Source organism: Pelodiscus sinensis, chromosome 18 (assembly GCF_052426305.1).
Source record: "Pelodiscus sinensis isolate ZL-2025 chromosome 18, ASM5242630v1, whole genome shotgun sequence".
NCBI classification, from domain to species: domain Eukaryota; kingdom Metazoa; phylum Chordata; order Testudines; family Trionychidae; genus Pelodiscus; species Pelodiscus sinensis.
In genome coordinates this window covers 35,585,394-35,607,761 of record NC_143069.1, presented here as the reverse complement: position 1 = coordinate 35,607,761, position 22,368 = coordinate 35,585,394, and the positions used below count along the sequence as shown (strand labels likewise).

At 69.5% G+C, this 22,368-nt stretch overlaps 1 protein-coding gene across 2 annotated transcripts in view; it reads right to left on the bottom strand.

Annotated features, from left to right (window-relative positions):
* Nucleotides 1-2,044: 2,044 nt before the first annotated feature.
* Nucleotides 2,045-22,368, bottom strand: part of ATP2B3 (ATPase plasma membrane Ca2+ transporting 3) — a 78,040-nt gene continuing 57,716 nt past the window's right edge. Inside the window, exons 21-23 of one of the 2 annotated variants that reach the window (XM_089770263.1) lie at nucleotides 10,056-10,238; nucleotides 7,480-7,636; nucleotides 2,580-2,745 (exon numbers count right to left, since the gene is read on the bottom strand). In XM_089770263.1, coding sequence (XP_089626389.1) covers nucleotides 2,720-2,745; nucleotides 7,480-7,636; nucleotides 10,056-10,238 — 366 coding nt within the window. In that variant the 3' untranslated portion in view covers nucleotides 2,580-2,719. Of the gene's footprint in view, nucleotides 2,746-7,479; nucleotides 7,637-10,055; nucleotides 10,239-22,368 lie in introns of both variants that reach the window. The other variant, XM_089770262.1, reaches the window with a different exon arrangement.

Below are 22,368 nucleotides of genomic sequence, written 5' to 3'. Positions count from 1 at the left end.
CTCCCCCAGCAGTCCTGGGGGGGGTAACACTGAGAGATGGACAGCATGGGGGGAGGGCTGCAGTGTGCATGTGGCATCCAGCGGGACAGGCCCCCCTCTGGGTCTGCCAGGGGTCTAAGCGGGACAGGGCCCCCTCCGGGTCTGCCAGGGGTCTGAGCGGGACAGGGCCCCCTCCGGGTCTGCCAGGGGTCTGGGTCTGAGTGGGACAGGGCCCCCCTCCGGGTCTGCCAGGGGTCTGAGCGGGACAGGGCCCCCCTCCGGGTCTGCCAGGGGTCTGAGCGGGACAGGGCCCCCCTCCGGGTCTGCCTGGGGTCGGAGCGGGACAGGGCCCCCCTCCGGGTCTGCCAGGGGTCTGAGCGGGACAGGGCCCCCCTCCGGGTCTGCCAGGGGTCTGAGCGGGACAGGGCCCCCCTCCGGGTCTGCCTGGGGTCGGAGCGGGACAGGGCCCCCCTCCGGGTCTGCCAGGGGTCTGAGCGGGACAGGGCCCCCCTCCGGGTCTGCCAGGGGTCTGAGCGGGACAGGGCCCCCTCCGGGTCTGCCAGGGGTCTGAGTGGGACAGGGCCCCCCTCCGGGTCTGCCAGGGGTCTGAGCGGGACAGGGCCCCCTCCGGGTCTGCCAGGGGTCTGAGCGGGACAGGGCCCCCTCCGGGTCTGCCAGGGGTCTGAGTGGGACAGGGCCCCCCTCCGGGTCTGCCAGGGGTCGGAGCGGGACAGGGCCCCCCTCCGGGTCTGCCAGGGGTCGGAGCGGGACAGGGCCCCCTCCGGGTCTGCCAGGGGTCTGAGTGGGTCAGGGCCCCCTCCGGGTCTGCCAGGGGTCGGAGCGGGACAGGGCCCCCCTCCGGGTCTGCCAGGGGTCGGAGCGGGACAGGGCCCCCCTCCGGGTCTGCCAGGGGTCGGAGCGGGACAGGGCCCCCCTCCGGGTCTGCCTGGGTTCGGAGCGGGACAGGGCCCCCCTCCGGGTCTGCCTGGGTTCGGAGCGGGACAGGGCCCCCCTCCGGGTCTGCCAGGGGTCGGAGCGGGACAGGGCCCCCCTCCGGGTCTGCCTGGGGTCTGAGCGGGACAGGGCCCTCCTCCGGGTCTGCCTGGGGTCGGAGCGGGACAGGGCCCCCCTCCGGGTCTGCCAGGGGTCTGAGCAGGACAGGGCCCTCCTCCGGGTCTGCCAGGGGTCTGAGCGGGACAGGGCCCTCCTCCGGGTCTGCCAGGGGTCTGAGCGGGACAGGGCCCTCCTCCGGGTCTGCCTGGGGTTGGAGCGGGACAGGGCCCCCTCCGGGTCTGCCAGGGGTCGGAGCGGGACAGGGCCCCCCTCCGGGTCTGCCAGGGGTCGGAGCGGGACAGGGCCCCCCTCCGGGTCTGCCAGGGGTCTGAGCGGGACAGGGCCCCCTCCGGGCCTGCCAGGGGTCGGAGCGGGACAGGGCCCCCCTCCGGGTCTGCCAGGGGTCTGAGCGGGACAGGGCCCTCCTCCGGGTCTGCCAGGGGTCGGAGCGGGACAGGGCCCCCTCCGGGTCTGCCAGGGGTCGGAGCGGGACAGGGCCCCCTCCGGGTCTGCCAGGGGTCTGAGCGGGACAGGGCCCCCCTCCGGGTCTGCCAGGGGTCTGAGCGGGACAGGGCCCTCCTCCGGGTCTGCCAGGGGTCTGAGCGGGACAGGGCCCTCCTCCGGGTCTGCCAGGGGTCGGAGCGGGACAGGGCCCCCTCCGGGTCTGCCAGGGGTCGGAGCGGGACAGGGCCCCCCTCCGGGTCTGCCAGGGGTCGGAGCGGGACAGGGCCCCCCTCCGGGTCTGCCAGGGGTCTGAGCGGGACAGGGCCCCCTCCGGGTCTGCCAGGGGTCGGAGCGGGACAGGGCCCCCCTCCGGGTCTGCCAGGGGTCTGAGCGGGACAGGGCCCTCCTCCGGGTCTGCCAGGGGTCGGAGCGGGACAGGGCCCCCTCCGGGTCTGCCTGGGGTCGGAGCGGGACAGGGCCCCCCTCCGGGTCTGCCAGGGGTCTGAGCGGGACAGGGCCCCCTCCGGGTCTGCCAGGGGTCTGAGCGGGACAGGGCCCCCTCCGGGTCTGCCAGGGGTCTGAGCGGGACAGGGCCCTCCTCCGGGTCTGCCAGGGGTCGGAGCGGGACAGGGCCCCCTCCGGGTCTGCCTGGGGTCGGAGCGGTACCCGGCTCCGCAGGGCCGCTGTCTGGGTGGGGGCTGTGTCAGGTGGCCCCTGGGCACCCTGCTCCTGGCTGGCCATCCAGACGGAGCGTAGCTGGGCAGCGACGGCCTCCCCTCCCGTTCCCCAGCCGAGTTCACAGCCAAGCCCTGGTTAAAGCCCAGCTCCGGCGCCCGGGCTGCGAGAGGAAGCCCAGCCGAAAGGCCCGGTGCCCGGGGGCCGGGAGCGGCATGCGCCGGTCGTCCGGGGCCAGTCAGTCGAGGGTTCAGATCGCTCAGTGGGCCCTCGCCCTGCCCACGGCGAGGCCGTCGCAGCCGGCTCCGGCCCCACGAAGCCTGGCTGGGGCTAGAGGGAGGTCTCCATGCTGTGCAGCAGGCTGGCCGAGGCCGGGCGCAGGCCGCGGGCGCTGGCGTTGTTGTTCTGGTTGGGGGGGGGCCGGCGGGCCGCCTCGCTGTCCTCCGCGTCGGTCTCGTCGATCAGCGGGATGTTGTGGGTGCGGTCGTTGAGCAGGAACCCCGGGGTGGCCATGAAGTTGTGGATCGAGGTCCTGGAGTCCGGCTTCTCCAGCCCGTCGTAGAGCGAGCTACGGAACGCCCTCACCACTCGGATCTACCCCGGCGCGGGAGGGAGGGAGAGGGGGGTGAGGGCCGGGCCGGGCCGGGCGACGGGCCCAGGGCAGCCTGCGGCAACGTGGCTACGGCTCATCCGAGAGAGAACCCGGGCGTCCGGCCCCCCGCTGTGCCCGCCGGCCCCACGGCCCCCCGCTGTGACCGCCGGCCCCACAGCCCCCCGCTGTGACCGCCGGGGGAGAGCCCGGCCCCCCAATGTGCCCGCCAGCCCCACGGCCCCCCGCTGTGACCGCCGGGGGAGAGCCCGGCCCCTCGCTGTGCCCGCCAGCCCCACGGCCCCCCGCTGTGACCGCCGGCCCCACGGCCCCCCGCTGTGACCGCCGGGGGAGAGCCCGGCCCCCCGCTGTGCCCGCCAGCCCCACGGCCCCCCGCTGTGCCCGCCGGCCCCACGGCCCCCCGCTGTGACCGCCGGGGGAGAGCCCAGCCCTCCACTGTGCCCGCCAGCCCCACGGCCCCCCGCTGTGACCGCCGGCCCCACGGACCCCCGCTGTGACCGCCGGGGGAGAGCCCGGCCCCCCGCTGTGCCCGCCAGCCCCACGGCCCCCCGCTGTGACCGCCGGCCCCACAGCCCCCTGCTGTGACCGCCGGGGGAGAGCCCGGCCCCCCACTGTGCCCGCCAGCCCCACGGCCCCCCGCTGTGACTGCCGGGGGAGAGCCCAGCCCCCCACTGTGCCCGCCAGCCCCACGGCCCCCTGCTGTGCCCGCCAGCCCCACGGCCCCCCGCTGTGACCGCCAGCCCCACGGCCCCCCGCTATGCCCGCCAGCCCCACGGCCCCCCGCTGTGACCTCCAGCCCCACGGCCCCCCGCTGTAACCGCCGGGGGAGAGCCCGGCCCACCGCTGTGACCGCCAGCCCCACGGCCTCCCGGCTGTGACAGCCAGCCCCACGGCCTCCCCGCTCGAATCGCCAGTCCCACGGCCCCCCGCTGTGACCGCCAGCCCCACGGCCTCCCCGCTGTGACCGCCAGCCCCACGGCCTCCCCGCTCGAATCGCCAGCCCCACGGCCCCCCGCTGTGACCGCCGGGGGAGAGCCCGGCCCCCCACTGTGCCCGCCAGCCCCACGGCCCCCCGCTGTGACCGCCAGCCCCACGGCCCCCCGCTGTGACCGCCAGCCCCACGGCCCCCCACTGTGACCGCCAGCCCCACGGCCTCCCCGCTTGAATCGCCAGCCCCACGGCCTCCCCGCTCGAATCACCAGCCCCACGGCCCCCCGCTGTGACCACTGGGGGAGAGCCCGGCCCCCCGCTGTGCCCGCCAGCCCCACGGCCTCCCCGCTGTGACCGCCAGCCCCACGGCCTCCCCGCTCGAATCGCCAACCCCACGGCCCCCCGCTGTGACCGCCAGCCCCACGGCCTCCCCGCTCGAATTGCCAGCCCCACGGCCCCCCCCTGTGACCGCCGGCCCCACGGCCCCCCGCTGTGCCCGCCGGCCCCACGGCCTCCCCGCTGTGACCGCCGGCCCCACGGCCCCCCGCTGTACCCGCCAGCCCCACGGCCCCCCGCTGTACCCGCCAGCCCCACGGCCTCCCCGCTGTACCCGCCAGCCCCACGGCCCCCCGCTGTGACCGCCAGCCCCACGGCCTCCCCACTGTGACTGCCAGCCCCACGGTCCCCCGCTGTGACCGCCAGCCCCACTGCCCCCCTAGGGCCGGGGAGAACCCAGCCCCCCGCTGTACCAACCAGCCCCATGGCCTCCCCGCTCGAACTGCCAGCCCCATTGCCCCCGTAGGGCCAAGGAGAACCCGGCTCCCCGCTGTACCCGCCAGCCCCACAGCTCCCCGCTGTGACCGCCAGCCCCACTGCCTCCCGCTCGAACCGCCAGCCCCACTGCCCCCCGCTGTACCCGCCAGCCCCACGGCCTCCCCGCTCGAACTGCCAGCCCCACGGTACCCCGCTGTGACCGCCAGCCCCACGGCCTCCCCGCTGTAACCGCCAGCCCCACTGGCCCCCTAGAGCCAGGGGAGAACCCAGCCCCCCGCTGTACCCGCCAGCCCCACGGCCTCCCCGCTGTAACCGCCAGCCCCACTGCCCCCCTAGAGCCTGGGGAGAACCCAGCCCCCCGCTGTAACCGCCAGCCCCACTGCCCCCCTAGGGCCAGGGGAGCACCCAGCCCCTGGGCTCCAACCCTGGGGCTGCACGTTTCTCTCCCATGCCCATCCCATCGCGTGGACCCCCCCCCGTGTGTCACTAACCTCCCCCCGTCCAGGCCACCCTCTAGCCATCTGGCCCCTTAAGCACCCCTGTGGGTATCTGTGTAGCCCAGCCCGGCCCTGCCCCCCACTGCATGGACCCTGCTGTCCGTCCCCAGACCCACAGCCATCTAGCCCCCTCTGTCCCTAGCCTGCCCCCCAGGGCCTGTGCCCATGGGGCGGGGGGCAGGATGAGCAGCAAGGGAGCAAAGCACAAAGAGAGCAGGGAAGAGAGGCCGAGTCAGGATCCCGCCCTTTGCTGGGCCTGGCCCCCCTGCTGCGTCGCTCTTCTCGCGGGGCCGGGGGCTGCACAGCCTGGGGGTCCCTGGCCGGGAGGCTGTGAGGCAGGGCGCAAGGCAGGGGGAAGGTGGCTTTGTGCCCCCTGGCTCATGCCTGGCAGTGCATGGGGGCACAGCGCATGCTCAAGAGGGAACCCCCAGGCAGCCAGCGTGCGGCAGGCAAGCACCCTCACAGCGGGGTGGGGGGAGCCGTGGGCCCACTGCCTGCAAAGGAGCATGGGAGGCACAGGCCAAGCAGAGCGGGGGGGGAGGCAGCGTTTCACTGGCCACCCGCGGCGAATGGGAGCCAGGCAGGGGAGGGCAGCAAGCGAGGCCCCTCAGCCTGGGAGCCGCGGTCCAGCCGGGAGGGAAGTGGGATGTAGTGGTCAGAGCAGAGGGCACGGACGATCCTGGCCCCGCCTGCCCGGCCTTGGTTCGGGTGCTTGGCACAGGGCCTTGGGCCCAACTGCTGCCTCAGTTTCCTCCTCGGTCGCTGCGCCGTGCGCGCCGCGGGACAGGAACTGGCTCTCTCGGTTGGACGGGGCCCCCGGCTGGGCCACACTGCGCCCGTGTGACAGCGTCCCCTCAGCCAGGGGTCGGTGCAGCTGCCCCCCAAGCATGGGACTAGGGGCAGCCCCCCCGCTAGGGCCAGAGGGCCCCAGCAGCCCAGGTCTGGTGGGGAATCCCTGCCCTGGCAGCGAGGATGATGGGCTGGGGTTCAGCAGCAGCGGGACGGGGATGAGGAAGGGGCGTGATGGATGGATACCCCTCCCCCCCACACACTCGAAAGGCATCCGGCTCCTGGTGGCTGGACCAGCGGCTCTGCTCCGACTCCTGGCAGCAGCTGAAAAGGGCAAAGCCCGGGGGCCATTTGAGGCTGTGGCTGGCAATGGCGGGGCTTGGGGGGCACCCGGGGGAAGGGGAGGCTCCGTGCCAAGCGGGGCCAGGGGACACCCCGTTCCCATCTGCACTTTGCCCCCTCTCGGCCCCGCCCCAAGTCACGCGCCTGGGGGCCGCCTGGGGACGTGGAGCTGGGCTCAGACCCCGATCCTGGTCACACGAGCGGGTGCAGGGACCCCGTTGCGCTCGGTGCTGCACATGCGCCCGGGAGAGCCCTGGCCCACTGTGGCTCTGGGCCAGACGGGTGGGTGCGGCTCTTCCCCCATTCCCACCCTGCTCCCCGTCCCGCAGGGGCCGGGCTCCGGGCCGGGTCCCCGTCGCTCCGGGCCGGCGCTGCTCGGCTCCTAAAAGAAAGCGTCTTGTTGAGGGGGGCGCGAGGCAGGAGGAGAGCCCAGGCCAGCGGGAGACAGAGCTGTGTGGAGAGAGAAAGCAGCAGGACCAACGGGGGCCCCAGTAGGAAGCGGGCGGCTTGCCCGGCAGGGAAGGGACGCCGGAGACCCGCCAGGAGAAGGCCCCAAGCAGCCAGCCCTCCCCGGCTGGAGCCAACCCCACAGCCCCCGGACCACCGCCTACCTCGCCAGCCTGGGCGTGTCACCAGGCACTGCTCACAGGAGGAGACAGGAGAGTGGAGGGAGGCTGAGTGGCCCAGGCAGGCCCATCTAACCCAGCATCCCGCCTGTCCCGGCCTCGCAGGAAAAGAATAGGAAGCACCCCCAAGGCCGTCTCTCTCTCCACACCCCCAGAGGTCGGCGTACACCCCTGGGGACCAGGCATTCCAGAGCTGGTTTCTCCAGCCCTTCGATACGCTTGGCTCACACAAAGGGAGTCACTCCAGAGTCACACCGGAGCAGAATCGATTCCTCTGTTCAGTGGGGAATGTGTGGACAGGTGGAATGTGGGCTGCACAGGGATCCGCACGGGGCCAGGGCAGCGTGGAGGTCTCTGACCTCCCACCATAGCAGGATCTGAACCCCGCTTCCAAATGGGCGGGCTCACTGAAACACACCCAACTCCTGGCTGCCAATGGGGCCAGCCCCCTTGCTGGACTGGTGTCACCTGCTCCATTTCGCCTAGGAAGCCGCCCCAGAAAGACAGAAGAGGAAGCCAACAAAGGGATTAGAAGGGGGAGGGTTGAATCAACCAGTGAAAGAGAGAAAGTGACCGTATGGCTTTAGGAAATGGAAATTCGGCTCACCTGAGATTGGACAGAGAGCAGAGAGAGAACGGAAAGAAACAGGAGACCCACACTGAGCTTGGGGGGCTGGGGCAGGGAGGGAGACATTAAATCTGTCTCTTTTTTGTGGCTGTTCAAAAGCACCCAAGCAGTAAGAGCAAAACCGTGACTCACTCCCGATGGTGGCAGCGGTGGGATTGCCAGCGGCTAGAATTACGTGAGTAGGGGTAGAAAGATTGGTTACTTCGTGCAGCTGGCTGAGCACGGAGGAGCGGCGCCGCACGGCCCCCTGAAAGGAGCCGCTTCTCTTGAAGGTGCTAACTACTTCCATCTACGAGAGAGAAAATGAGATACACAGAGACGTCCGCGTTGGCACTCAGCATTGGGGTGCGGGGGGCAGCTGCAGAAACCTGGGGGCTCTGGTGGGGGGGGTTGCTCATGGCAGGGGTGGGGAAGTCTTGGCTGGTGGTAACAGCTCCTGGGGAGGGAGAAACGTGGGAACAGGGAGCCCCCCGGGCTTGGGACGAGGCTGCAGAAGCAGCAGCTCCACTTATGCGTTTGGAGGGTTCCGAAGCTGGGGGGGGCCAGGCGGGAATCGGCCTCGCTCCACTGACGGTCCCGGGGCAGCGCTCGGTCACTTCCCAGCCAAACCAGAGCTGGCTTGGGAGCGGGACGACCCCCACGAAGGAGCATCTGCCAACACGTCCCAGGTGCCTAATTCCCCTGGCTCCTTCCTCCCCGCCTGAACATCTCCAGCTGGCTCTGTGGTTGGGGGGCAGGAGCAGAAAATGCTCCCAGTTGGCAGGGAGAGGTGTGTAGGGCACCTAGATTTCTCCCTGCGCCCTCCCAGTGGGGCCCTGGCTGCCTCTGCGGCTTGCTCGCCGGCGCCACTCAGAGCCGCCCCCCCTTCCTCTGGCCCGGGAGAGCCGTGGGGCCGTGTCCAGTGGGAAAGGCCCCTCCGTCCCCATCTCTGGCCCCGCCTCCAAGTCCTGGGCACAGACCCAACTTCCCAGGACTCCAAGGGGTTTGGGAACCGGTGCATTCCGCCCTGCGAGGGCGCGCCAGTTTCAAACCAAGACCCCGACCGATTCTTTAAATCGACCTCAGCTAATCCCGATCACGAGTGTCCACACGGATTGCAACCACGTCCGCGTCAGCCCGGCCCTGAGCGGGGCAGGGTGCCTCTTGCAAAGGAGCCAGGCATCGTGGGAATGTCACTGGAGGGGCCGGGGGCAGGAACTCCCTAGCTCTGGGAAAGGGGGAGCAGGACCCAGAGACGAGCCGCTCTCTGTCCAAGCCAGTGCCAGCCTGAGCCCACACGTGAAGAAAGGGAAGGAATCAGGTTACAATTCGCCACGTCCCTGCAGGGCGCCTCGAGAGCTGCCGGCTGCAATCAGAAAGCAGGTTAGTCACCATGGCCCTCAGAAGGGAGGCCCATCTAGCACGGCGTCCTGCCTCTGTGGGAGCTTGTGGCCCTCCGAGGGGGCTCAGACCCAGCACGCAGCTGGTCTTTAGACCCTCCGAGCAAAGCAGAAGGGGGACTTCGCACTCGGCCGGAACCTGCCCCTGGCGTTCCCCACGCCATTTGCATCAGGACACACCAACTTCTCCTTCCAAAACTAGAGTTGGGCAGAAAAACGGCCTTTTCCAGCCCCAGGTGACGCCTGGAAATGGTGCATTGTTGGCCAGTAACTCTACGTCTGGCTGAAAACAATTCTTTTCATCCCGTCACCAAAGAGAGAACGTTTCCGGTTGACAGTGTCTGAAACTGGCCAGAAATGGCCCCAAACGGCTTTGTCCAAACCCTGCCTTTGGGGGCCGAAAACCAGGTCGGTTCATCCCCAAGTTGCCTGTCCAAACACCCATGTTTGTGAGCCAGAATCAGACTCTGCAGTCAAAACGATTCTGTTCCAGCTGAACCCTACATGTGCCCCCAGCGCCTGCTTTTGGGGGAAAAGGTCTCCCCGGCCTCACTGCTCCTATGCCTTGGCTCCCTGCTCTCCCATCACCTGGCAAAGCGCACCCCTTCTAGCCAGCCAGTCAATCCAGCTCCCTCTCCCGCAGCTTGTGAGGGCTGGTTCCCAAAATAACCTTAACTCTGCCCAGTCCCCATCCTGAAGCCTGCCCCCCACCTCCTTGGGAGCAGAAGTTCATTGGCCGTACAAGGGGGCAAAGTGAAGGGGGAGACCTCCCTAGCTGAAATCCACCCCAGGGCAGGTGTGTGCAGGCCCCGAGGGGAACACAGGTACGTGATGGTTGGACGCCAGCTCTCTGGCCAGAGGGAGAGTCAAAGGACAGCAAAAGCCCCAGGCTCGTGGCTCCTCCGCAGCTATGCCTGAGTCTGCAAAGAGCCGGGCCCCATGCATCTCACGCGGGTATGAATGCCAGTGCCCCATGTCCATGCTCACAGCCAGCCAGACGGGCCCGTTCCAAAGGGCACACCCCAAGCGGAGATCCCCTCCCACCCCACATGGCTGGCTTCCCAGACCCGACTCAGGACGTCGGGGGCGCCTGTTGCTTTGAGCAGGAACGGGACAGCGGGAAGCTCCGGAGTAGGGGATCCTTGGCCATCTCTCTTCTCTCATCCTCTTGAGGCACAAAAGCAAAGAGGGCAGTCGGGTGAGGGGCGGGTGGGGGGGAGCTTGTTGGCACGTTGGTGGGGGCGGTGGGATGCACAGTCTCCGGTCCAGGCACGAGTGTGAAGGGGGAGGGGAATGCGTTGGGTGAGGATGGGACAGCCTGGGCCCTACCTGGGTCTGGATGCGGTTGAGGCCACGGAACCAGAGGATCTGGCCACGGCGCAGCTCCCGCTCAGCGTGGTCAATCTCCTCCTCGTCCTCGGCCATCTCCTCGTCCGTCATCTCGGCCTTGCCCGGGCCATGCCCCGCCTCCCTCAGGCATTTCAGGTGGCTTGTGGGGATGGTGGCGATCAGCTGGGGGGTGTCAGAGAAGGGGTGAGACGCCCCCGGGGCTCACGCGGGCCTAAGCCCCCCTCCCCCAGGGCGGAGGAGGAAGCCCCCGGGTGGGAGCTGAGCACACGTCACTGCTGCGGCCCTGCGCCACCGTGCCCAAGCCTGGCTGGGGGGGGGGGGCCAGGGGGCCGGGCTCACTGGCTCCGTGCCTTGGGGGTGTGCGGAAGGGGGGCGTTTGGGAGTTCAGAGGGGGGTGCACACGGGGGGGGGCTCAGTGCTGGATGTGACTGGTTCAGTGTGACAAGGGGGCGTTTGGGGGTTCAAAGGGGGGTGCACACGGGGGGGCTCAGTGCCGGATGTGACTGGTTCAGTGTGACAAGGGGGAGTTTGGGGGTTCGGGGGGGTGCACACGGGGGGCTCAGTGCCGGATGTGACTGGTTCAATGTCACAAGGGGGAGTTTGGGGGTTCAGAGGGGGGTGCACACGGGGGGCTCAGTGCCGGATGTGACTGGTTCAATGTGACAAGGGGGAGTTTGGGGGTTCGGGGGGGTGCACACGGGGGGCTCAGTGCCGGATGTGACTGGTTCAATGTGACAAGGGGGAGTTTGGGGGTTCAGAGGGGGGTGCACACGGGGGGCTCAGTGCCGGATGTGACTGGTTCAATGTGACAAGGGGGAGTTTGGGGGTTCAGAGGGGGGTGCACACGGGGGGGCTCAGTGCCGGATGTGACTGGTTCAATGTGACAAGGGGGCGTTTGGGAGTTCAAAGGGGGGTGCACACGGGGGGCTCAGTGCCGGATGTGACTGGTTCAATGTGACAAGGGGGCGTTTGGGAGTTCAGAGGGGGGTGCACACGGGGGGGCTCAGTGCCGGATGTGACTGGTTCAGTGTGACAAGGGGGAGTTTGGGGGTTCAAAGGGGGGTGCACACGGGGGGGCTCAGTGCCGGATGTGACTGGTTCAGTGTGACAAGGGGGAGTTTGGGGGTTCAAAGGGGGGTGCACACGGGGGGGCTCAGTGCCGGATGTGACTGGTTCAATGTGACAAGGGGGAGTTTGGGGGTTCAAAGGGGGGTGCACACGGGGGGGCTCAGTGCCGGATGTGACTGGTTCAATGTGACAAGGGGGCGTTTGGGAGTTCAGAGGGGGGTGCACACGGGGGGCTCAGTGCCGGATGTGACTGGTTCAATGTGACAAGGGGGAGTTTGGGGGTTCGGGGGGTGCACACGGGGGGCTCAGTGCCGGATGTGACTGGTTCAGTGTGACAAGGGGGCGTTTGGGGGTTCAAAGGGGGGTGCACACGGGGGGCTCAGTGCCGGATGTGACTGGTTCAGTGTGACAAGGGGGCGTTTGGGGGTTCAAAGGGGGGTGCACACGGGGGGCTCAGTGCCGGATGTGACTGGTTCAATGTGACAAGGGGGAGTTTGGGGGTTCGGGGGGGTGCACACGGGGGGCTCAGTGCCGGATGTGACTGGTTCAATGTGACAAGGGGGAGTTTGGGGGTTCGGGGGGTGCACACGGGGGGGCTCAGTGCCGGATGTGACTGGTTCAATGTGACAAGGGGGGAGTTTGGGGGTTCAAAGGGGGGTGCACACGGGGGGCTCAGTGCCGGATGTGACTGGTTCAATGTGACAAGGGGGCGTTTGGGGGTTCAAAGGGGGGTGCACACGGGGGGGCTCAGTGCCGGATGTGACTGGTTCAATGTGACAAGGGGGCGTTTGGGAGTTCAGAGGGGGGTGCACACGGGGGGCTCAGTGCTGGATGTGACTGGTTCAATGTGACAAGGGGGCGTTTGGGGGTTCAAAGGGGGGTGCACACGGGGGGGCTCAGTGCCCGGATGTGACTGGTTCAATGTGACAAGGGGGCGTTTGGGGGTTCAAAGGGGGGTGCACACGGGGGGGGCTCAGTGCCGGATGTGACTGGTTCAATGTGACAAGGGGGCGTTTGGGGGTTCAAAGGGGGGTGCACACGGGGGGGCTCAGTGCCGGATGTGACTGGTTCAATGTGACAAGGGGGAGTTTGGGGGTTCGGGGGGTGCACACGGGGGGCTCAGTGCCGGATGTGACTGGTTCAATGTGACAAGGGGGAGTTTGGGGGTTCGGGGGGTGCACACGGGGGGGCTCAGTGCCGGATGTGACTGGTTCAATGTGACAAGGGGGAGTTTGGGGGTTCAAAGGGGGGTGCACACGGGGGGGGCTCAGTGCCGGATGTGACTGGTTCAATGTGACAAGGGGGAGTTTGGTGGTTCGGGGGTGCACACGGGGGGGCTCAGTGCCGGATGTGACTGGTTCAATGTCACAAGGGGGAGTTTGGGGGTTCAAAGGGGGGTGCACACGGGGGGGCTCAGTGCCGGATGTGACTGGTTCAATGTGACAAGGGGGCGTTTGGGGGTTCAAAGGGGGGTGCACACGGGGGGGCTCAGTGCCGGATGTGACTGGTTCAATGTGACAAGGGGGAGTTTGGGAGTTCAGAGGGGGGTGCACACGGGGGGGCTCAGTGCCGGATGTTGCTGGCTCAATGTGACAAGGGGGAGTTTGGGGGTTCGGGGGGTGCACACGGGGGGGCTCAGTGCCGGATGTGACTGGTTCAATGTGACAAGGGGGCGTTTGGAGGTTCAAAGGGGGGTGCACACGGGGGGGGCTCAGTGCCGGATGTGACTGGTTCAATGTGACAAGGGGGCGTTTGGGGGTTCAAAGGGGGGTGCACACGGGGGGGGCTCAGTGCCGGATGTGACTGGTTCAATGTGACAAGGGGGGAGTTTGGGGGTTCAAAGGGGGGTGCACACGGGGGGGCTCAGTGCCGGATGTGACTGGTTCAATGTGACAAGGGGGGAGTTTGGGGGTTCAAAGGGGGGTGCACACGGGGGGGCTCAGTGCCGGATGTGACTGGTTCAATGTGACAAGGGGGAGTTTGGGGGTTCAAAGGGGGGTGCACACGGGGGGGGCTCAGTGCCGGATGTGACTGGTTCAATGTGACAAGGGGGAGTTTGGGGGTTCAAAGGGGGGTGCCCACGGGGGGGGGCTCAGTGCCGGATGTGACTGGTTCAATGTGACAAGGGGGAGTTTGGGGGTTCAAAGGGGGGTGCACACGGGGGGGCTCAGTGCCGGATGTGACTGGTTCAATGTGACAAGGGGGAGTTTGAGGGTTCAAAGGGGGGTGCACACGGGGGGGGGGCTCAGTGCCGGATGTGACTGGTTCAATGTCACAAGGGGGAGTTTGGGGGTTCAAAGGGGGGTGCACACGGGGGGGCTCAGTGCCGGATGTGACTGGTTCAATGTGACAAGGGGGAGTTTGGGGGTTCAAAGGGGGGTGCACACGGGGGGGCTCAGTGCCGGATGTGACTGGTTCAATGTGACAAGGGGGAGTTTGGGGGTTCGGGGGGTGCACAAGGGGGCTCAGTGCCGGATGTGACTGGTTCAATGTGACAAGGGGGAGTTTGGGGGCTCAAAGGGGGGTGCACAAGGGGGGGGCTCAGTGCCGGATGTGACTGGTTCAATGTCACAAGGGGGAGTTTGGGGGTTCGGGGGGTGCACACGGGGGGGCTCAGTGCCGGATGTGACTGGTTCAGTGTGACAAGGGGGAGTTTGGGGGTTCGGGGGGTGCACACGGGGGGGCTCAGTGCCGGATGTGACTGGTTCAATGTGACAAGGGGGAGTTTGGGGGTTCAAAGGGGGGGTGCACACGGGGGGGCTCAGTGCTGGATGTGACTGGTTCAATGTGACAAGGGGGAGTTTGGGGGTTCAGGGGGGTGCACACGGGGGGGCTCAGTGCCGGATGTGACTGGTTCAATGTGACAAGGGGGAGTTTGGGGGTTCAAAGGGGGGTGCACACTGGGGGATCAGTGCCGGATGTGACTGGTTCAATGTGACAAGGGGGAGTTTGGGGGTTCGGGGGGGTGCACACGGGGGGGCTCAGTGCCGGATGTGACTGGTTCAATGTGACAAGGGGGGAGTTTGGGGGTTCGGGGGGGTGCACACGGGGGGGCTCAGTGCCGGATGTGACTGGTTCAGTGTGACAAGGGGGAGTTTGGGAGTTCAAAGGGGGTGCACACGGGGGGGGCTCAGTGCCGGATGTGACTGGTTCAGTGTGACAAGGGGGAGTTTGGGGGTTCGGGGGGGTGCACACGGGGGGGCTCAGTGCCGGATGTGACTGGTTCAGTGTGACAAGGGGGAGTTTGGGGGTTCAAAGGGGGGTGCACACGGGGGGGGCTCAGTGCCGGATGTGACTGGTTCAATGTCACAAGGGGGGAGTTTGGAGGTTCAAAGGGGGGTGCACACGGGGGGGGGCTCAGTGCCGGATGTGACTGGTTCAGTGTGACAAGGGGGGAGTTTGGGGGTTCAAAGGGGGGTGCACACGGGGGGGGCTCAGTGCCGGATGTGACTGGTTCAATGTGACAAGGGGGAGTTTGGGGGTTCAAAGGGGGGTGCACACGGGGGGGCTCAGTGCCGGATGTGACTGGTTCAATGTGACAAGGGGGAGTTTGGGGGTTCGGGGGGTGCACACGGGGGGCTCAGTGCCGGATGTGACTGGTTCAATGTGACAAGGGGGAGTTTGGGGGTTCGGGGGGTGCACACGGGGGGCTCAGTGCCGGATGTGACTGGTTCAATGTGACAAGGGGGAGTTTGGGGGTTCAAAGGGGGGTGCACACGGGGGGGCTCAGTGCCGGATGTGACTGGTTCAATGTGACAAGGGGGGAGTTTGGGGGTTCGGGGGGTGCACACGGGGGGGCTCAGTGCCGGATGTGACTGGTTCAGTGTGACAAGGGGGGAGTTTGGGGGTTCAAAGGGGGGTGCACACGGGGGGGGCTCAGTGCCGGATGTGACTGGTTCAATGTGACAAGGGGGAGTTTGGGGGTTCAAAGGGGGGTGCACACGGGGGGGCTCAGTGCCGGATGTGACTGGTTCAATGTGACAAGGGGGGAGTTTGGGGGTTCGGGGGGTGCACACGGGGGGGCTCAGTGCCGGATGTGACTGGTTCAATGTCACAAGGGGGAGTTTGGGGGTTCAAAGGGGGGTGCACACGGGGGGCTCAGTGCCGGATGTGACTGGTTCAATGTCACAAGGGGGGAGTTTGGGGGTTCAGGGGGGTGCACACGGGGGGGCTCAGTGCCGGATGTGACTGGTTCAAAGTGACAAGGGGGAGTTTGGGGGTTCGGGGGGTGCACACGGGGGGGCTCAGTGCCGGATGTGACTGGTTCAATGTGACAAGGGGGGAGTTTGGGGGTTCAAAGGGGGGTGCACACGGGGGGGCTCAGTGCCGGATGTGACTGGTTCAATGTGACAAGGGGGAGTTTGGGGGTTCAAAGGGGGGTGCACACGGGGGGCTCAGTGCCGGATGTGACTGGTTCAATGTGACAAGGGGGAGTTTGGGGGTTCAAAGGGGGGTGCACACGGGGGGGCTCAGTGCCGGATGTGACTGGTTCAATGTCACAAGGGGGGAGTTTGGGGGTTCAGGGGGGTGCACACGGGGGGGCTCAGTGCCGGATGTGACTGGTTCAATGTGACAAGGGGGAGTTTGGAGGTTCGGGGGGTGCACACGGGGGGCTCAGTGCCGGATGTGACTGGTTCAATGTCACAAGGGGGAGTTTGGGGGTTCGGGGGGTGCACACGGGGGGGCTCAGTGCCGGATGTGACTGGTTCAATGTGACAAGGGGGAGTTTGGGGGTTCAAAGGGGGGGTGCACACGGGGGGGCTCAGTGCCGGATGTGACTGGTTCAATGTGACAAGGGGGGAGTTTGGGGGTTCGGGGGGTGCACACGGGGGGGCTCAGTGCCGGATGTGACTGGTTCAATGTCACAAGGGGGAGTTTGGGGGTTCGGGGGGTGCACACGGGGGGGCTCAGTGCCGGATGTGACTGGTTCAATGTCACAAGGGGGAGTTTGGGGGTTCGGGGGGTGCACACGGGGGGCTCAGTGCCGGATGTGACTGGTTCAGTGTGACAAGGGGGAGTTTGGGGGTTCGGGGGGTGCACACGGGGGGCTCAGTGCCGGATGTGACTGGTTCAATGTCACAAGGGGGAGTTTGGGGGTTCGGGGGGTGCACACGGGGGGGCTCAGTGCCGGATGTGACTGGTTCAATGTGACAAGGGGGAGTTTGGGGGTTCGGGGGGTGCACACGGGGGGGCTCAGTGCCGGATGTGACTGGTTCAATGTGACAAGGGGGGAGTTTGGGGGTTCGGGGGGTGCACACGGGGGGCTCAGTGCCGGATGTGACTGGTTCAATGTCACAAGGGGGAGTTTGGGGGTTCGGGGGGTGCACACGGGGGGGCTCAGTGCCGGATGTGACTGGTTCAATGTCACAAGGGGGAGTTTGGGGGTTCGGGGGGTGCACACGGGGGGCTCAGTGCCGGATGTGACTGGTTCAATGTCACAAGGGGGGGGTTGTTGTTTCAGGGACCAGCCCAGAGCGCCCCCGGCCCTGCTCCATCGGGCTCTGGCCAGACAAGAGGCAGCAGAGGAGACCCCGGCAACTGGCCCAGCGAGGGGGGAACATTGGACGGGGGGGCGGAGAGGAGGGGCCCAGGCGACCCTGTTACCGGGGGAGGGGCACTGGGGGGGGAGGGGCTGATGCGGGTGTACTGGAGGGGGGACCCCGGGGCGGACAGGAGGGGCCCAGGCGACCCTGTTACCGGGGGAGGGGCACTGGGGGGGAGGGGCTGATGCGGGTGTACTGGAGGGGGGACCCCGGGGCGGAGAGGAGGGGCCCAGGCGACCCTGTTACCGGGGGAGGGGCACTGGGGGGGAGGGGCTGATGCGGGTGTACTGGAGGGGGGACCCCGGGGCGGACAGGAGGGGCCCAGGCGACCCTGTTACCGGGGGAGGGGCACTGGGGGGGAGGGGCTGATGCGGGTGTACTGGAGGGGGGACCCCGGGGCGGAGAGGAGGGGCCCAGGCGACCCTGTTATCGGGGGAGGGGCACTGGGGGGGAGGGGCTGATGCGGGTGTACTGGAGGGGGGACCCCGGGGCGGACAGGAGGGGCCCAGGCGACCCTGTTATCGGGGGAGGGGCACTGGGGGGGAGGGGCTGATGCGGGTGTACTGGAGGGGGGACCCCGGGGCGGACAGGAGGGGCCCAGGCGACCCTGTTATCGGGGGAGGGGCACTGGGGGGGAGGGGCTGATGCGGGTGTACTGGAGGGGGGACCCCGGGGCGGACAGGAGGGGCCCAGGCGACCCTGTTACCGGGGGAGGGGCACTGGGGGGGAGGGGCTGATGCGGGTGTACTGGAGGGGGGACCCCGGGGTGGACAGGAGGGGCCCAGGCGACCCTGTTACCGGGGGAGGGGCACTGGGGGGGGAGGGGCTGATGCGGGTGTACTGGAGGGGGGACCCCGGGGCGGACAGGAGGGGCCCAGGCGACCCTGTTACCGGGGGAGGGGCACTGGGGGGGAGGGGCTGATGCGGGTGTACTGGAGGGGGGACCCCGGGGCGGAGAGGATGGGCCCAGGCGACCCTGTTACCGGGGGAGGGGCACTGGGGGGGAGGGGCTGATGCGGGTGTACTGGAGGGGGGACCCCGGGGCGGACAGGAGGGGCCCAGGCGACCCTGTTACCGGGGGAGGGGCACCGGGGGGGGAGGGGCTGATGCGGGTGTACTGCAGGGGGGACCCCGGGGCGGTCAGGAGGGGCCCAGGCGACCCTGTTACCGGGGGAGGGGCACTGGGGGGGAGGGGCTGATGCGGGTGTACTGGAGGGGGGACCCCGGGGCGGACAGGAGGACCCCAGGCGACCCTGTTACCGGGGGAGGGGCACTGGGGGGGAGGGGCTGATGCGGGTGTACTGGAGGGGGGACCCCGGGGCGGACAGGAGGGCCCCAGGCGACCCTGTTACCGGGGGAGGGGCGCTGGGGGGGAGGGGCTGATGCGGGTGTACTGGAGGGGGGACCCCGGGGCGGACAGGAGGGGCCCAGGCGACCCTGTTACCGGGGGAGGGGCACTGGGGGGGAGGGGCTGATGCGGGTGTACTGGAGGGGGGACCCCGGGGCGGAGAGGAGGGGCCCAGGCGACCCTGTTACCGGGGGAGGGGCACCGGGGGGGGAGGGGCTGATGCGGGTGTACTGGAGGGGGGACCCCGGGGCGGACAGGAGGACCCCAGGCGACCCTGTTACCGGGGGAGGGGCACTGGGGGGGAGGGGCTGATGCGGGTGTACTGGAGGGGGGACCCCGGGGCGGACAGGAGGACCCCAGGCGACCCTGTTACCGGGGGAGGGGCACTGGGGGGGAGGGGCTGATGCGGGTGTACTGGAGGGGGGACCCCGGGGCGGTCGGGAGGGGCCCAGGCGACCCTGTTACCGGGGGAGGGGCACTGGGGGGGGAGGGGCTGTTGCGGGTGTACTGGAGGGGGGACCCCGGGGCGGTCGGGAGGGGCCCAGGCGACCCTGTTACCGGGGGAGGGGCACCGGGGGGGAGGGGCTGATGCGGGGCTGTTGGAGGCTCCGCTGGGAGACGGGGGCTGTTTTGGGGGCTGAGGGCGGAGCAGGCAGGACTCACCGGCTGCAGGGGAGACGTGTGGGCGGGGCCCAGGCCGACTGGCCGGAGGGGTCACAGCCCCATAGCCCTGTTGGGTGCTGGCCGGGAGTCGCTCTGGACTGGGGAGCAGGGGGCCGCTGTCCCCGCTGAGAGGGGACCCCTGAGGGGCTCACGGCGGAGGAGGCAGCTGGACGCCCTGAGAGGCGCCGTCCCGGAGGCGGAGGGGCGACCCCCCAGGTGAGGGGCCCCCCAGGAGAGGGTCGCCGCACTGGAGTGGCCCCCCGAGAAGGGGCTGTCCCTCTGTCCCTGGAGGGGGGGCCCCCGAGAAGGGGGTGTCCCTCTACCCGTGGAGGGGAGGGCCCTGAGAAGGGGGTGTCCCTCTGCCCCTGGAGGGGGGCCCCCCGAGAAGGGGCTGCCCCTCTACCCCTGGAGGGGGGCCTCCCGAGAAGGGGCTGTCCCTCTGCCCCTGGAGGGGGGGCCCCCGAGAAGGGGGTGTCCCTCTGTCCCTGGAGGGGGGCCCCCCGAGAAGGGGCTGTCCCTCTGTCCCTGGAGGGGAGGGCCCCGAGAAGGGGCTGCCCCTCTGCCCCTGGAGGGGAGGGCCCCCGAGAAGGGGGTGTCCCTCTGCCCCTGGAGGGGAGGGCCCCCGAGAAGGGGCTGCCCCTCTGTCCCTGGAGGGGAGGGCCCCCGAGAAGGGGCTGCCCCTCTACCCCTGGAGGGGAGGGCCCCCGAGAAGGGGCTGCCCCTCTACCCCTGGAGGGGAGGGCCCTGAGAAGGGGGTGTCCCTCTGCCCCTGGAGGGGAGGGCCCCCCGAGAAGGGGCTGCCCCTCTGTCCCTGGAGGGGAGGGCCCCGAGAAGGGGGTGCCCCTCTGTCCCTGGAGGGGAGGCCCCCGAGAAGGGGGTGTCCCTCTGTCCCTGGAGGGGAGGCCCCCGAGAAGGGGGTGTCCCTCTGTCCCTGGAGGGGAGGGCCCCCGAGAAGGGGCTGCCGCCCTGGAGAGGGGGGGTGCCCAGGGGCCGAGCGTGGGCACCGCCTGTGAGCCGGGCCACGCGGTAGCAGAGGCCGGCTGGGGGCGCCGTGCAGAGCGATGCCAGAGACCGAGGCGGCGCACACGGCGCCAGCGGGGACACGGCCTATGCCCAGCTCTTAGGAGCAACCTGGCCCCCCGGGCCGGGCCGGGGCTGAGCGGGGATCCTGAGGCGCAGCCGGAGCTACAGGCGCCGGGTCCCAGCGGGGCGCCCGGAGAGCTGGGCAGCAGCCTGGAGTCTGGAGCTGACCCCCAGCCAGCGCAGGGGACCCCGATCCGGGAGCTGCAGTGGGAGGAGAGACGGGCCAGGGGGCCGGCCCAGGGTCAGTGGGGCGGCGCCCCGAGGGGGCTCTGGGGGAAGCTGGACTCCGAGCGCTTCCCCCGTTTGGAGGGGATGACGTGGGGGCCTGCGAGAGGCTTGTGGTCTGCCCCGGACGGACCCGGCAGACGCTGCGCAGCCCGACCCCCTGCTGGGCCCAAGGCCAGAGCCACACTGGCCGGGGCGGACGGAGTCGGGGACTAGGGGCTGTTCACACAGGCCGGGCTGCTGAGGGGGGAGCTGCCGCGGTTCCGGGGCCTGCGCAAGTCCCCTGGTGCCAGCGTGCTGGGGAATAGCCCCACAAGTGGGGGAAGGGGGCCGGGGCCACCACCTCCGAGGCCGTGCACAACCTGGGGGGCGGAGCAGCTGCGGGACATTTGCCCCCCAGACCTCAAGGGGCGGTTGGCCGACCGGCAGCCCAGAGACCGCGCAGGGCGGGGACGCTGGCGGACGAGTTTGTGGCCAGCGGATCGGGGACGGGGAGACCCACAGCAGGGCCCTGAAGGGGAGTCACCCGGAGACCCCTCGAAAGTGGGACTCCAGGGAGCCCAGCCCGGGGGGCAGAGTCCAGGCCAGGACAACCCCCCATGGGACTCGAGGGACCTGAGATGCAACTTCTGCGGCCAGAAAGGGCCCACGGTGGCGCCGTGCCAGAGGGGAAGGAGATGGAGCCAGGCAGGGCCCCAGGAGCTGGAAGCGCACCCGGCCGGCCCAGGGGGAGGCAGGTACCTGGGCTGCGCCGGGGGAGGGGACCGGCCGGCTGAGGGCGAAGCGCCAGGCCCCCCGCGGCCGGGTGGGTGGGGGACAAGCCCCGGGGACCAGCCTCACGTCTGCCCCGTGGGTGATACTGGCGCGGCCCGAGGGGGCCCGACCCAGCCAGACCCTGAGGGGCGTGTCCGGCCCCTGCTCCAAGTGCCTGTGGCGAGGATACACTGAAACGGGGGCCGAAGGGGCGCTCAGGGTCAGCGGCCCATGGAGACGAGCTGCAGGACTGGCCGGAGAGCAGGCAGAATGCCCTGGGCCTCGCCGGAGCCAGAGCCAGTCGGGGGCGCAGGACCCCCCAGAGAGGGGAAGGGGAGCAACGGGGGTAGGGCCGGACAGGGGCAGCCCAGGGTGGGGAAACTGAGGCACAACCCTCCGGGGCCATGACCACCAGCCAGACGGGGCTGCGTGAGGATCCCTCCTCGGAGGGGCTGAGCCGGGTCCTGGTGCCTGGGGAGGCCGCAGGGAGAGATTCCTGGGGGAGAAGGGATTCCTGGACCGGGATGGAGCAGTGAATCCTGGGAGAGGAGGCGGCAGCGGGGGGTGCCCAGGGGTCCCGCCGCCGGCTGCTGTTCCTGGCCCATGTCCCCTTTGCGGGCACCAAGGCGAACGGCCCCAGGCCAGGCGGCTGCAGAACGTTTCCTGGCCGGGGTCTGAGGCTTTCACCGGGATTGCAGGCCTGTGACTCCTGCCGGGGGAGCCCAGCACACGTGCAAAGCGGGTCGGAGGCCCGGAGAGGAGCCCTCCCGAAGGGGCGATGGATCCGGGGGGTGCTGGGCAGGGCAGAAATACGTCGGGGGGGGATTTCGCTACCCGCCAGCCCAGGCCGTGGCGCTGCCCCAGCGAGGCGGGCACGGGGGCAGACGCTGCTGCTGGCCATTTTCAGCAGGGGTCCCCCGGGAGTCCTCACGGAGCAGGGGTCCCACGGCCCGTCGCCCCGCTCCGGCGCTTGTGGGGGACGCACGGGGCCCGGCTCACCTGGGCCCAGCGTAGCGCCCCCAGCCCGAGGGTGCTGGAGAGATTTCATGGGCCGCTCAGACGAATGCTGGAAACCGTGGTGGCCCAGCACCCCAGGCCCGGGACACGGACTCCCCCCTGCTGTCTGTGCCCCAGGGGTTCTCCCCGGCTCGTTGCTGTGGGGAGCAGGGTGGGGGGCCCTGGGCCTGAGGAGGGAGGGGGGGGCCTCTCCAGACGAGTCAGTGGCGGACGTGCCGACCTTCCGGGAAGGGCTCGCTGAGCTCACGGCCTGGCTGGGAGAGCCCAGCCCCCCAGAGGAGGCAGAAGGCCTGGTCCGACCGCCCGGCACGGCCCCTCCTACGCCACCGGGGCCCAGGGGCTCCTCATGCCGGGGGGAAGAACAAGCTGCGGGCGTCAGACAGGGAACGGGGGAGCTCTGGAGTGGAGCTGCCCAGCCGGGCACCGTGGCAGCAGGAGGCGGCCGGCCCCACCCCCAGCGGGGCACCGTGGCAGCAGGAGGCGGCCGGCCCCACCCCCAGCGGGGCACCGTGGCAGCAGGAGGCGGCTGGCCCCACCCCCAGCGGGGCACCGTGGCAGCAGGAGGCGGCCGGCCCCACCCCCAGTGGGGGCA